A 15,556-nucleotide genomic window follows, 5' to 3' on the forward strand; every position below is an offset into this window, starting at 1 on the left:
TGAGGTAAGCGGAGCACATTGATTTGTGCAGCACGGCCAGGACGCGCATGTGATAGGTGATACTATTGCCGCGGCGCGGGTAACGCTGCCCGCGGGCCTCGGGCCTGTGGGTACAAACTGCTGAAAATATTCCCCCAGGCGTCGGGCCTGTGGGTACAAACTGCTGAAAATTCCCCCAGGCGTCGGGCTTGCGGCCGCCGGGGAGACGCCAGCTCTGCCCGAGGCCGCGTCCCGCTCCCCCAGCAACGGGGGTGGCTTTGATGGAGGCCGCGGTGGCTCTCGGCAGCCTCGGCTGGTTTCGGGCCTTTCGGCTGATTTCAGCCGGAGCTGACTCGGTGCCTCCACACGCCCAGTTTTAGCGGTTCGGCAGGGCCCGCGTGGCGGCGGGCGGCCCGGACGTGGCGGGGCAGCGGCGCAGCGCCCCCGGGGCGCAGGCCGCCGCGGGGCCCGTTTGGCGCCTCCCCCGCCGTTCCCGCCCTTGCCCAGGCCGCGTACTGCCGCGAGGAGCGGGACGGAGCGGGGGGGAGCGCGAGGAGCGCGCGCGCGCGGGCTCGAGGGCGGCGGCGCAAATCACAGCTGCTCCCCGCCCCCGCCTCGCGCCCCCCGCACGCGCCCCGCCGCGGCGCTGGGCGGGGCTCCCGGAGGCCGCCAACCCCCGGCGTCCTCGTCCCTCCGAGCGGCGGAGCGAGGAGCCAATAGGCGGGCGGGTACCGCGTGCGCAGCGGCCAACGGGAGCGGCTCTTTTAGGACCGCTGCCCGAGCCCCTCAGAGCGGCGGGGAGCGGGGCAGCGAGGTTCAGCGGGGGAGGCCGCCCGGAGCAGGTACCGGCTGCCCGGGCTGCGGCGGGAGGCCGGGGTGATCCGGCGCGGCTGGGGGCCGTGGGCTGCGCCGCTCCATCTCCTGCCGTCCGTGAGGGGGGGTCGCGGAGGGAGCCGGCCGCCGCCGCCGGGCGTTCCTGGGAGGCTGCCGGGGAGGGCGGGCGGCGGGAGCCGCGAGGGGAGGGCGGGAGGGGACGGGGAACGCTGAGGTGCGTCGTGGTGGCGGGCGGGCGGGCCGGAGGCGCGTTCCTGGCGAGGGAAACTCGCTTGCCGGGGTCGATGCTCGGAAAAGGGAGGAACCCCGAACGCTTCTCTCAGCCGCTGTCTCGGCACCGCCGGGCTGCGCTTTCGCGTGGGCGAGGCTGAAAGCCCCGCGGCCCGCGGTGGCCCGCTCCACCTGCCGCTGGGCCTGGGGCCGGCGGGTACCACCCTTCTCCCCGCGCTCTTCCTCGCCCGTCCGCCTTTCCGTCTCCTCGGCCCTCCAGTCACTGGGTGGGCCTCCTGCGAGCAGCGGCGCGCCGGCTTCCTTCGGCTCCCGCCGTACTGCCACGGTAGTTCCCCCTTTCTCGAGCCCATGTAGGTGCGGTTAGTGCAAAGGGTAGTCTTGCAGGAAAAGGCTACAATTTTCCCTCCCGCTTAGAAGAATGTGGGGGGAAGAGAACCGAAACGGCTCGCCTTTTCAGACAGGAGCACCAGTTTAGTGGGTCCATGCATCAGGAAATACTAGATGGAGAGCGTTGGTAGCTCTTGGGGTGTGCAGCAGCCCCTGACTCTGGGTAGACTTTGAGTCTTGTGGAGCAGGAGCCGCGTGGGTCTACAGAAGGACTTTCGTGAGTGAAGTTTAAAGTGTGGCTAACTCCAGAGATATACTGATTGGTAGCAAACTTGTAATTGAAACCAGCTTGAATCCCATGGAAATAGAAACCTTTAATTTCACTTAACCTACTTCACAGCTTTAGCAACAGAAAGTTTTTGATATTTTAATAACTTTCAATAATAATTAAGCCAAAAGTGGAGCATGTAGGAGTTTTACTGTCTGTGACATCTGTCTGTACTGTGACAGGCTAGAATTTCTTGACTCCCAACTTCCCTTATTTGTTTATCATGTCTGTGCTTTATAACTGAGATACATAATCTCCAAACTGCTACAATAAAGTGTTAGGTGTATATTTCTAGGATCTTTACTTTTCAGATTTTCTACTCTGTTTTTGTACACTCTCATCAAATATAGATGGTTTAAAAACCAGCTATTTCCCCACCCAAAACCTCCCACAACTGCGTATGAGAGAGTGCCTTGCAGGTTTCTTTTTCTCCTAGCTGTTGTAGAACTATAAAGTAATATGCAAATCTAGATCTGTAACTTCTTACTGCAAGTACTTAGTCTCTATTTATTTACCTTATGCTGGACTCCAGGTCTAGTGAGGCTTTACTAGAGATTTTAATAGTAAAAGCACAGTGGGACAATTTTCCATTAAGTGTGACTGTCTAATATTTTGGACGTGATAAATATTTTTACTTCCTATAGCTGCAAAATACCCAAGCTGTCAACATCTTAATTATCCAAAGCAGCTGATACTTGTCAATAAAAAGTTAGCATTGAGGCAAAACTGTAACTTTTATAATAGCAAAGGACTTCTCCTCATTTGGTATTTAGTGTTCCTCAGACTTTGAAAGTATGTATCTACGAGTCAGATGGAAGCAGAGAGCATAACTGTCAGTTTTAGAGTGCAACTCCTGGCAGTATGCCATGATTCTGCGTAGCAGAGTTGTCTTTGAAAGGTGGAGTAATAGGTGTCTTGAAATACCTGTACTAATGTTTCTCCTGCAAAGGGAGAATCAGTCCATCCATAGAGCCTCTTAGCTCCTGAGAGGCCAAACTGAAGCTCCTCCTGACTACTACAAAGCAAAGGGTCCTTTGTCATCTTCCTGTTTTCTGAGTTCTAGCTCTTGTAGGAACTTGCAGTTCCTCACAAGGACCGTGCTTTCAGTGCTTGGAACGGATGTATAACAAACTAAAATGGTATTACAACAGTTTGGAAAGTTTAAGCAAGTGCTAGAAAAGGTATTAGACGGCATTGAAGACAAGGCTGTATCGTTGCAGTTGTTTCAAGTTTGATTAGTTTCTCTGGCCAGAAATTGTGTGTATGTGTTTTGTGTGGGTGTTTTGCTTTTTTTGTCAGAAAATATTTGGTGTTTGAGGAGGGTCTGTGTTCAGTACGGTGTGCCTGTTACTTGTCTGCAGGAAACAGAGCTGCTGGGAACTTAAAGCAAACAAACAAAAACTTCTGAAAAGTTTCTGGGTATGTGTTTAAGCTATTTTTAGTATAAGTATTTTTAGATATTTAAGTTGTGAAAATGGGCTTTTAATTTTTTCACAGGGTTTTGCTCTACATGTGTTGGAAAAAAGGAAAGGTAAACGTGTGTGGGGTTTTTTAAAAGAAGGTAATTAGGCTTCAAATACAATGTGATAGAACAGTTGTCAGATAAATGAGTTATTTTTAGGTTTCAGAAGAATTATTGGGAATTTGTACAGAAACATAATGGGAGAGGAAATATCTTTATTGATTTGAATTGGAAAGGCCATTGAATTCTACCATGTTAAGATGTTATATTGTTTAACTGTGGTTTTGCATGAAGAATTTTTAAATGGCTCACCTAAACATTAAGGAATTAAATTCTTGGTTGTTATGGAGGACCTGACTGTAATTTTAACAGAGTTCTAAAATCTTAACTCTTTTTGCAGCTTTTCAACAGTCAGCTCACCAGCTGTGAGTATGCTTACTATGGGTGTCCTTTACCACAAAGGCACTGGAAGTTGGGAGTTGGTGAAACATGACTGGGGGCATTTGACGATTTTCTTACAGAAGTATAGTTAGTGAATTAGTACAAAACATTGACGTGTATCTGTCAAATAATGCATTATGGTGGGTTGGCTTTTTTCCCCTGTAAATCTTTCTTAAACTTCCTGAAACTCTTCAGTTGAGAGGAGCTGAGAGGATAAGCAAGGTTGATAGTTTTGCATTTTTTTTTTTTTTTGTAAAAGCATGGAAGGGTATGGAAGGAGCTTGGAAGTGTTGTTTCTTAGGATCTCAAATTTGTTGTGTAACATTTGCTGTAAAATGTGACTCAGACCTTCTGTTCCGGTTTAACCCTGGCTGGCAACCTAAGCCCCACACAGCCCCTTGCTCACTCACTCCTGATGGGATGGGGGATGGAATCAGAAGAGTGAAAGTGAGAAAACTCATGGGTTGAGATAAAGACAGTTTAATGGGTAAAGCAAAAGCTGTGCACACAAGCAAAACAAGGGATTCGTTCCCTGCTCCCTGTGGACAGGTGGGTGCTCAGCCATCTCCAGGACAGCCGGGCTCCATCACACGTAACGGTTACTTGGGAAGACAAGCGCCATCACCTTGAACGTCCCCCACCTTCCGTCTTCCTCCCCCAGCTGTATGTGCTGAGCATGGTGCCACATGGTCTGGGATACCCCTGGGGTCAGCTGGGGTACAGCTGTGCTGGCTGTGTCCCCTCCCAACTCCTCGTGCACCCCTGGCCTCCTGGTTGTAAGTGCTGCTCAGCAGTAATTAAAACATCCCTGTATAAATCAACACTGTCTTCCACACAAATCCGAAACATAGCCCCATACTAGCTACTGTGGAGAAAATGAACTCTATCCCAGCCAAAACCACATTCTCCACCCCTTATTCCATACCATTTATGTCATGGTCAGGTCCCACGCTCTCCAGTGTATCCTCATTAACCACCACTATCCTTCCCATCATTCGATACAATACACAGATACCATTCCCTTAGTTTATGGACCACCCCTGTGAAATGTATGTAAAATGTCCATAAATGTCCCCAAAGTGGCCTCCATCTGTTCCAGTGGTCACTCAGGACAGGAGATCTGGTGTGTTTATGGAGTTACTGGGCACTGAAGCCAGCTCAGGTTGGGTCACTGCTGCACTTGGCATTGCTGCCTGTAAGGCTTGTCTGCCACTGGTTCAGGTGGCTCCTGCTATAGTAATTCCTATAACATAGAACTCAAATAATGAATTATGACGATTTAAAGGTATTTCCATTACAGTCTCACCCCTGGTTCCTTTGGAGCAGACCATTGGGTTTGACATCGCAGTGAACTCCTCCCCTTGCCCCTGCTCCAGCTTGGCCTTATCCCCAGACTGCAGTCCCTTAGGGGGGTGCCTGCCCCAGGTGGAGCCTTATCCATGAGCCACAGGCTCTCCAGGGGTGTTCCTGCTGCTTGTACCTGCCGCTGCCACAGTCGCTTTGGGGTGTCCTCCCCCCGCAGGGGCTCACCCGCAGGTCACAGTCCCTTCGACTCGGGTTCACGCGGGAGCTCCCGCCTGTCCGTTACAGCAGCACAGACCCAGCAGCGATGCCCTGGCCATCTGCCAGCCCAGGCACATCGCCATGGCTGTTATCAAAATGTGCCCAGGCACGGCAGAGTAAGATGATCAGCGCTACAGCAGTACAGCAAGCAGCGAAAGCAAAAAGCAGCTGCTAATGAGCACTAGACTCTAATACAGAGTAAGGCAAGCAAGCCCCATGGCAGGCACAGGAGCCTGCCAGTTAATAGCCAAACAGCCCTAACAGCTCTAAATTCAACCTGGCACATTCCAGTCAAGCCTGTTGAGATGTCGAACCCTTTGAGTCCCACGTTGGTGCCCAAAAGGACTGTTGTGGTTTAACCCCAGCTGCCAACAGCCCCACGTGGCCACTCACTCATTCCCCCCTGGTGGGATGGGGGAGGGAATCAGAAGAGTGAAAGTGAGAAAACTCATGGGCTGAGATAAAGACAGTTTAATAACTTGGTAAAGCAAAAGTTGTGTGCACAAGCAAAGCAAACCAAAACAAGGGATTCATTCCCCACTCCCTGTGGGCAGGCGGGTGCTCAGCCATCTCCAGGACAGCCGGGCTCCATCACACATAATGGTTACTTGGGAAGACAAGCGCCATCACCCTCAACGTCCCCCCCTTCCGTCTTCCTCCCCCAGCTGTATGTGCTGAGCATGGTGCCACATGGTCTGGGATACCCCTGGGGTCAGCTGGGGTACAGCTGTGCCGGCTGTGTCCCCTCCCAACTCCTCGTGCACCCCCGGCCTCCTCGCTGGGGGGGTGGGGTGAGAGGCAGAAAAGGCCTTTGCTCTGTGTAAGTGCTGCTCAGTGGTAACTAAAACATCCCTGTGTTATCAACTCTGTTTTCAGCACAAATCCAAACCACAGCCCGGTACTAGCTACTGTGGAGAAAATGAAAACTCTCAGCCAAAACCAGCACACCTAACTCTATAATAATATATATAATTTAAAAGAAGGGAGGAATAAGAGTTGGGGGTTTTTGTTCTCAGTGAAGTATTCTGATTGTAAATGCTTCATTAATAAATGTAATCGTATGTGTCAAGGCAATTCTAGTAAAAGACTAGCTAAGATGGCTTATCTTTTCCTTCTGATGGTTTGAACAGAATGTAATTGCAGGTGGAGTTTTTGGGTAGCTATCTTTTGTTCTGTCTGATCAATACGAGGAATGGGAAATCTGGGTTTTAATTACCTGGATTTGTCCCTTCATGGTGAAACCAGGCAAACTGATGAGCCACTTAAGTGTTGTTTGTTTTGTCCCCCATGCCCCCTTTCTTCCACCTGGTTTCTGGCTTTCCCCTTCCAGCAAAATGACAGTATCACAAGGAACTACTGGACAGTAATCCTCCTGCTGCTGCTGCTAAGGCTTTTCCTAGTGATAACCTGCACTGGGTATCAACATACTCGTATGAAGGTTAAATTAGTGCCTTTGGCTTGTTTTCTTAACGCAGTAAATAAGAATTGGGTGATCTTGTAGCTTTAGCAGTTTATGTGGTAGTCAACTGTGAGTGTTACTCTGTTCATTATGTTGTAGGTAGGTGGTTCAGATGGGTTTTGTTCTTTCAGGGTTAACTCGAGTCATGATTTATGCAAAGTAAGAGCCATGATTTATGCAACTACCTTGATAAAGCGAGGCTTTATCTTGTAATCCTTCCGTAACCAAAAACACAAGGGAGATTTCTAATGCAGATCTCACATTAACTTCAGAAAAAATGATCTGCAACTGTGATCCTGTTCAGCAAATCTTGAATCTGCCTGCCTTTTGTTTTCTTAAAACTTGTTTGAAAACTCTCTGGATATAAGTGTTAAACGTGTTTCCACTTGAACTGGAGATGAAGTATAGTGAATGTTCTTATGTGGTATGTGCTCTACTGTAATAGCTTAATTTCTGAGCTGATCTGTGCTTTCTGTGCAACTTGGAGAAATGAGTTTAATTGTACCAAAAGAGATATTTTTCCTTCAACATGCACTTGAAGGCTAAGCTCAAACAGTAAACAATTCAGAAAAACACCACCTTATAACCTAATTATATAGGGATAGTAAAAACCTCTTTTAATTCATTTTCAAAGGAGGAACTTCCTATAAAAGACATGCAATTACAGCAAAGCAAGGCACTGCTCTGGTGCTTTGTGAACAGTGTACTTCCTACTCAAAAGTAATTTCAAAGTCATCTGGTACAGAATCCTTCTGAATAGAAGAATAAGTCAACGGAAATTTGTAGTAAAATCAGAATTTTGGCTGAAAGGTGTGTGAACATGTACATAAGAAATATCTGTGTAACCACACGTGGCCCACACTGAGGTCAGGTTCCCTTTAGTAAGACTAAAGGATTAGAAGAGGTTAAAGACGCCATGATTTCAGGCACAGCCCTGACTTCAAAGTATCTAACTTTCATAAGGGTATCTTCAAATGGCAAATTAAATAGTTAGTGGGTTGGGCTGGGTTCTGCTAATAAATTACAGGGTGGTCATGGGTTAGTTGGTCCAAAGTCATGCTTCTTCCTAAAGCAATTGAGTGAATACTGTGCTTGGTTTTTGTCATTGTTGTCTTAAAAGGAGCTTACAGAACTACTTCAGTGTCTGGTATCAATCTAGATTTTGGTATCAGAATGCTGTAGTGCTGTTAAATAGTTCATATGCAGTACTAGTTAAGTCTCACAAAAATCAATTTAATAGTGCTCCTTACCTTGAATGCATATACTGCCAGAGGTACTATTATATCCAGGAGGAATGTAGCTTGAGGAGCATACAGTCCAGAAAAAGCTTTCAGTATGTAGCATATTGCTGTGGCTAAGAATAGTGAGAAGAATTTTTTTTTTCAAAGCAGGTCTACTTTATTTGTGGATAAGGCTATACACTTAGTTATGTAAACTTTGATCTAACCATATTAGCTGCTCTAACTGGTATTGTGTTTCAATAGATAAATGATTTAAAGTGGACAAACCTTTTCATTGGTAGTAGGTTAGTCTCTCTGAACATCTTCAAGATTGAACAATATAACTAGTTTGAAACGTCTATTGTCAGAAATTCTGAAATATACCGAGTGTCAGCCACAAGTTTGGCTTATTCCACATACAGCTTTGGGTCTGCTGGTGATATTTATGCTGCAGTTGTGATGACTTAGGTATAATCTTTGAGATTTATTTAGTTTTGTTGCATTTCACTTGTTTGTAGAGATCGTCAATAAAGGCATGTTGGTATACAGGAGAGAACTTAATATTACCTGAATCCTCCAATCCAGTTACTTGTCTGGAAGGTGGGTAGTGAGACACTATCTGGCATACTACCAGGCATAAGCCAAAGACTGGTTAGCTAATACTAAATTAGTGGACCCATTTTGATAGTTCTTCAAAACTTAGTTGTTCTAATTAGCTTCCAGACCTGGCAATATGTTTTCCAGCTCCTGGAGATGTGTTAAATTTTCTTGGCAGGTTTATCCTGCAGGGGACTGTGGCTTACAGCTTAGTAAAGAAAATGACCTTGCAAAGTGTAGATAAGAATGTTGATGAAGTCTAAAACATGGATAAGCTTGTCTTTCTGCTAGCTGTGGGAAGAATCCCAAATCTTCCACATAATTATAGTTTGGAATAGGTATGCTTTTAAGGTTAACTTAACACCAAAAGCAGTTTACAACAGGAAGTGCTCTATTCCATCATGTCAGTCTCTACTAATCTTCTAAACAGTATCTTTCACAGATAAGGTTTCTCAATGGATATAACCTTGGACTGTGAAGACAAACAAACTATCATCCTTTGGTGATATGCTGGATAGATATTGTCCAAATAGGGCAGATCATTGACCCTTGTGGTAGTTGAAAATGTGGACATTCTGCTGATAACGTTCATTGATATGCTTTTGTGGAAACAAGGCACCAAATGAAATGACCCAGGCTCGTCTTTCTGGCAGTAACCTTGTTTAGATGAGTTAAATATTTATTCCTTTGTTGCCTGAATCTCTCTAGTTCTTAGATTTTTTTTTTTTTTTTTTTGCTTGCTACGGTGTCCTTGCAATGTGACAATTGAAGCTCTATACGAGGGACCTCTGTAATGATTTTTGTCTGGTGTGGATGCATGTGTGGAGTTTAAAAATATTTGGTGCCTTCAGATTTGATGTCTAGATAGACTTCATCTCCTGAATATGCACCAAGTGTTTCTTCCACCTTACTTTTAGACCTTTTCCTGTTGTACTGCTTCTGGTACTAGGTTCAAGCTGTCAGAGGGAAAGGGGGAAATTAGTTTGTCAGGCCGTATTTTTGCAGAACTTTGTGGCTTGTTGCTGACACTTTAGAGGTTGGGAAATACATGTTTTCTATTTCCTGTGAGTGATAATCTCAGTATGATTGAATTTGGAGGGAGCATGTTGTTGACCTAATGTTTGTCAGTGATAAACTAGAAAACAGACCATTTAATCTCGATCAAGGACATACATGCACACTCTTTCTAGTTCCTGGGTTTAGCATTTAAACATTCAGTGAAACTCTAGCAGGCTTTCCTGGCACTTGGAAAGTAAATCTTTAAGCATCTTGATCTGTGTTTGGACAAATATGTGAATTGATCTTTTTCCTGTTAGAAACAGAATTGTCTTTGTTTTGAGAGTCGGAGACTTCTGTTTGAAGCAATGAGTTAAATATTGCTGCAGTAGCTCTGAAGACAAACAGAGCTGCTGTTGTTTGCTCCATAATAGCACTTGCTCAGCCTTGGACACTACAATTTTTCACAAGATGGGGAATTCTGGCTAGGATCCTGACTTGTGGGGTTTTTTTACTGAAGTGTTTAGGAGCTCTTATTTATCAAAGGAGAGCACCCTTCAAATAAGCAGTATTTTCAAAGTGTCACCATTGGTTTAGCCCTGAACTTGTGAATTCGGAAGTAGCCTAACATCAGACTTCTTTTTTTTCTTGAATGTTATTATTTATTAGCTCAAAAAAGTAGCTGTGAGATAGGGATTCAGATATTCCAAAGTGTGCTTTAGACAATTTTGTGTTTGATAGGAATTACCTGTCTGTGTGTTTGAAGAGGTAGCTGTTAACAAGTCATTGGATAACTAGTGAAAATATGTATTGCTGGTTAATAGCTACAATTTAGCTATTGCAAACATACAAGTTACACTCTAAAACTAGATAAAACAATTGCTAATACTTAAATATCAACTTTAAAATGCTAAATTTGATTTTGCTGTGTTGTCTTGCAAGGTAGGAATATTCTTCTGGATCTACTACAGCCTGTTATGTGTTAGAGGTTCAACTAAGTTTCCACTGGGAACTGCATCTATTTCTTAACTGTGGTTTTTTTTTTTTTTTTAAAACCACAATTATCATGTAGTTCTTCAGTAATTTGCTGCCGTAAAGAACTTTAAAAGGCAACAGAGGTAATATATTATACCTGTGAGAGAAGTCCCTTCTGAGCTTGAAATTAGGAATTGCCAGCAGTGCTATGCTAACTGACATGTGGAGATGCTTTCTCGGAGAAGGCAGGAAAAGGTAGGTGGAGAATGGGAACATTCTTTCCCTTTCCTCTGGTTGAGATAACCTTTCTCTGTAGTGGGGCAAAACATAGGCTGCTGATTTCATTTTGTTGATTCGCATCTAGATTCCATACATGGTTTTTACCCTTAAATCAGATTTGGTGCTTCTAGACAGTTCCCTCACGATCCCGGTGTTTATTGCTGTAACTTTGGCAGCAATGTGTACTTCTGAAAAGGTCACCAGTTCTGTTTTCTAGCTGGAATCTTCTAGAGGAATAGAAATAGAAGACAAACTTAGGGTGGAAAATTTGCTATGAACAAAGACTACCAGAGGCTAGTTGTCAGAGAGCAGAGGGGAATGGTGTTTAGAGTTTTTTAAAGGAAAAATTTGTGTCAGTCCTTAAAAAAAAAAAAAAAAAAATTAGCCTGCAAACATATAAGTGTTGCTGTCTCTCGAGTGAGTATTTATGTACGTTAGTGGTTTTTTAACTGAACCCATTTCATCATTATGCTTAATCATAGCTTTGGATCTAAATGTTTTGTAGGGTTGGTATTCTGTAAGAGTTTCAGGAGAATAGTATAATTATTTTTGATCTGATATCAGCCTCGTACTCAAAAAAGTATGGTCGGTAATAACTGAGGCAGGAAATTTACTGATCTATTCTGGCATCTAGTTTTCTTTACATTGTATGACCCTAAACATTGTCAGATTTTTCAGTTAGCTAAAAAGCTGGACCACAGCAACACAGATATTTCCACTGGCAGCATAACTTTTTTTCATTGTTTAGCTTTTAGAAACAGATGTTGGACTGTAGCCCACGTACTGGGTGTTGTAGCAAGGTTCCTGTGTTTATGTAGCCAAAGACTGTCTCTGCCCATGTGAACGTTTGCAGACTGAGGATACAGCTTTATGTCAGAAGTAGTATTAAGCCTTCCTTTGAGGAAGGGCAAGCAGGCTCATGGTATTAAAGTACTGTCATAGAGTCTTAAGGGTTAAAAAATATGAATTATGGCTAGGTAGGTAAATTAGTAACAAGATTATGTATGAACCATAACAAAACTGAATCTTTGACAAAATTGATACGGTAATGATTGCATGAGTTTTCTCTTCCCTCTTTAACAGAACGGAAGTCTTATCCTGTATGGGCGAGCAAGCGTGTGGATTTTTAGGAGGAAATGGAGTTGAATGGTGTGTGCAAAGACCAGGAAGTTGGAAGTTATGGGGAGGACAGATCTGAATAGCAGAGAGCATTAATTGTGACTTAGAGCCACAGTGAAGACAACAGGCCTGTATCTTTCTTTGAACAGGAAAAAATGACTCAACCATGCTGTATCTTACTCACCAGGCTTTATTGCAGGAGGTGTGCTCTGAAATTTGCATTAAAATCTCTTATGTGTGTGGCAAAAGTGGTTTAACGTAAATAGCTTTCTCCCTCCATCCACCTCTTTCAATCTCATCAGCCTTCAAACGAACAATTTTGGATGGTGTACAGTGGCCAATGGAAATAGTAGTGCTTGTTCTGTCCTAAACTTGCTACTGTATGCCATTATCGGTTTTTAGATGCTTCACTAATAAATGCAGGAGCTAACCTTGTCAAAGAAGGGAGTCAAAATAAGATTTGGAGTGTTGGACCAAAAAATGTAAGACTTTGTACCCAGACTCCTGAAACTGGGTCTTGTGCAGGTGATAACTCATTTCTGGCAAGTAATCACTTAGAGCTCGTTCAGAGGCTTTGTCATGATATGAGCACAGGAAAAGCACAGCACAATTGCTTTAATATGCCAGGTACTGAGATATAGACAAGCATTCAAAAAATATTTCCTTACTCTAGGGGCAAAAGGTGCAGATTAAGCCTGCAGTTGTTCACTCCCAACATCCAGCATCTTGTGTCTTCCTTGATAAGTTCCTGCTTGCAGTAGCTTGTTGTTTCAGAAGAATTAAGCATATTTAGAAGTTGCATTCCTTTATTCCTGGATGGTAGGTGAAGAAAGGCTCTCACCCTGTTTAGATGTTCAGTGTTGTAATTCTTACTTGCTTAAGAAACACTCCATCACTGTTTAGGGAGGCTCATTTTTTGGGGGTTTTTTTAGTATGGTTTTATGGAATCTATCCCTTTTGATAGTGTTTTGGTCATAATGATTTGTGTTTGGCTCTGCTATAGGAGACATTATTTTTATAAGTGTAATTAGAAGGATTGATAAAACATGGTGGAAGTGTATCCTATGCTACAGTCTTCTACAGTAAAATTAAGCTGTTTAAGGGTTACGGTAAGTATATCGATATATCGGACTTAACAGAATGGCTTGTGGTTAGCCTGAGGCAGAGATTGAGTTCTAAAGGTCATAAAGGTCATGGTCCAAAGACCACATTAGTGTGAGAGATAGCAGTATATTTGTCCTTGGAAGGTCTTTCAGTTTCCAGTATCTAGGATTAGCCATAATTTCCAAGGGGTTGATTAAGGGAGGAGAAAGAAATAATTCTCATAGTTAACTTCCGAACTGAAGCAAAACTTGCAACACTTTTGAGCTTTGTGATGGTTTTAAGTAACAATCCCTTGCCCTTCATTTTATTATGAGGTGTATTTGTGGCTAACTCGAATCTTCAGGTTTTGTGAGAATTGTAATCACTTATTTGGGGGGAAAAAACCCGACAGACTTGATTGATAAAAAGGTTGGAAACCTGTATCATCTGTGGAACTGTGTGGGTTTTTTGTAATCAATAGAAAACCAGCAGATCTCCTACCAAGCAACTAACTATACCTTCTCTCTGGCTTAGCATAATCTGTAGGAAGGCTCAGCCTAACACTGACAGGGGACTTTGCTGACACAGGCAAAATACCAGGGCCAGCAATTGGCAGATGCCTGGCTCCCTGTCTTCTGTCAGTGTATTTGAAGTATCTACTTGTGATTATATTTTAATGATATGACCTTTAGTTTACATGGAACAGCCACTTAGAGTGGTAAAGGACCGTGCATGTAGAGGTAAAAATAGGCTGAAGTTGAGCTATTTTCCTAGACTGAGTGGGTATCTAATTCCTTGAGACGCTGTTAACAGGAACCGTTTACAAGAAGATCTGGGATGACTATAGTGACCTTGTGGTACTCTTTTGGAATGTGGCAGAAAAAGACTAAGTTAAAGTACTGGTTATACGTTTAAAAAATGGCTGCTAAAAGTATTTCTTTCAGGTATGAGATTGAGTGTTTGCATCTGTGCCGTTTATTTAGATCTTCTGCACATCTGAACTCCTAGAAGTTCTTTAATATACTTTTGTTTTTAACTTTTGTTAAGGTCATAATGGTTTCCATCCCTGAATACTATGAAGGAAAGAACGTCCTCCTGACAGGAGCTACAGGCTTCATGGGAAAAGTGCTTCTGGAAAAGCTGCTCAGATCTTGTCCTAAAGTGAAAGCAGTGTATGTATTGGTAAGACACAAAGCAGGGCAGACACCTGAAGCACGAATAGAAGAAATTACCAGCTGTAAGGTATGTGTCACATGCTTACAAAGTACATGTTTGTCCTTCTTTATAATGTTCCCATTTCATTTTAAGAACAACTTCGGTTTGTCTAAAGCAAAATATTGTTGTTAAATGTTTTTTTGTTCTAACAAACACAAAATCCAAGACCTGGCAGAGCTTCTATAGCTGGTTTTCAGGCTGTTAGTCTCTAGCAAAGCCGGTAGTGGAAAATTACCCTGTATTTAATTCAGGAGGATGTTCAGCTGTAATCCAGAATTGAGAAGTAAAACATCTGAGTTAAAACTTGTTAAGAGAATATATAATCAAAGTACAAGAGGCAGTGTGGACTGGGAGTTGTAAGATGGGATTGAGACCCTTCTTTAAATCTCAAGCAAGTCACTTTTTCTCCTTGTGCATTTTTTCTTTTCTGTAAGATGAGGCTTACTGCTTCCTTTTTCTTGAATGTGCTATTGGATCTACCAGTTAGCAAGAATATGTGATCTCAACAGGCTGTTTAAATAGCTTATATTTGTAAACAGAACAGAAATGTTTGTCTTAATAGATTCTATTGTGAATTTCTGTTAGTCATACAGACTGCTATAAACATGTGACAACAGGGGAAAGGCACTCATTCTCTGCTGTGAAATTATCAGGGTGGCTATCTAAATGATTTTCTGTGCATGCTGGGTGGGATGCTTTCCTCCTGAAAAGACTCATTGCCTTAATATTCTGGTGAGCTAGGCTGGGTGTTCTTACTGTATGCAGAACCTCCATCAGTGTTGCCCATCCCTCTACTACTGAGTATCCTGTTTATGATGAGAAGGGTGAACAGGAAGGGGAGAGATTTCTAGCATGAACTCTGTCTGAAGCAGAGTTCGTTTATTTCTATCCAGGTCTTTCTCTTACGGGACATGGGAGTAGGCAGTTTAATTTTCCAGGCTTAGGAAATATGTTGAGATGCAATGTAGCCTCTACAAAGTGTGTGCTTAGAAGGTACTTAAAGGGAATCAGTAAGAAACTATGAATGCATTTAGGCTAGGAGGGGTAAGTTGCTTAAAGTAAGACAATGAATTTCTGCGACTCTGTCTAGTTAAGATTATAGCAGACATGAGGATGGCTGCGTCCCTAGTAAATTATTCTCTGTAACTGTGTGTCAAAACTGTAGCTCATCGCTCAGAAGCATCTGCTTGCAGTCCCGTGCAGTGTGATAGAACACAACAGAATGAGTGACAGTGGGGTTCTATCTTAAAATCAAGTCGCAAATTCTCTCTACATAAACCCCTCAGTTTGTCACTCCCTGGAACAAGGAAAAGGTCTCCAGACTGAACTGTGAGATGAGAAAGGAAAAGTTTCTCAATCCCCTTTCTGTATGCACTGTTACCCAAATGAAAAGTGGGGGATATTAAGACAGGGGGGAGAGTGGCAGTAGTGTGGGCTGACTTAAACTT

The 15,556-nt window shown here is 43.6% G+C and overlaps 1 protein-coding gene across 2 annotated transcripts in view; it reads left to right on the plus strand.

Moving 5' to 3' along the window:
* Positions 1–697: 697 nt before the first annotated feature.
* The window catches only part of FAR1 (fatty acyl-CoA reductase 1), a 41,356-nt gene continuing 26,497 nt past the window's right edge, over positions 698–15,556 (plus strand). For both annotated transcript variants that reach the window (XM_074884331.1, XM_074884332.1), the window contains exons 1-2: positions 698–821; positions 13,941–14,135. In XM_074884331.1, the coding sequence (XP_074740432.1) occupies positions 13,947–14,135 (189 nt within the window). In that variant the 5' untranslated portion in view covers positions 698–821; positions 13,941–13,946. The remainder of the gene's footprint in view (positions 822–13,940; positions 14,136–15,556) is intronic.

Source organism: Strix uralensis, chromosome 15 (genome assembly GCF_047716275.1).
Source record: "Strix uralensis isolate ZFMK-TIS-50842 chromosome 15, bStrUra1, whole genome shotgun sequence".
NCBI lineage: Eukaryota > Metazoa > Chordata > Aves > Strigiformes > Strigidae > Strix > Strix uralensis.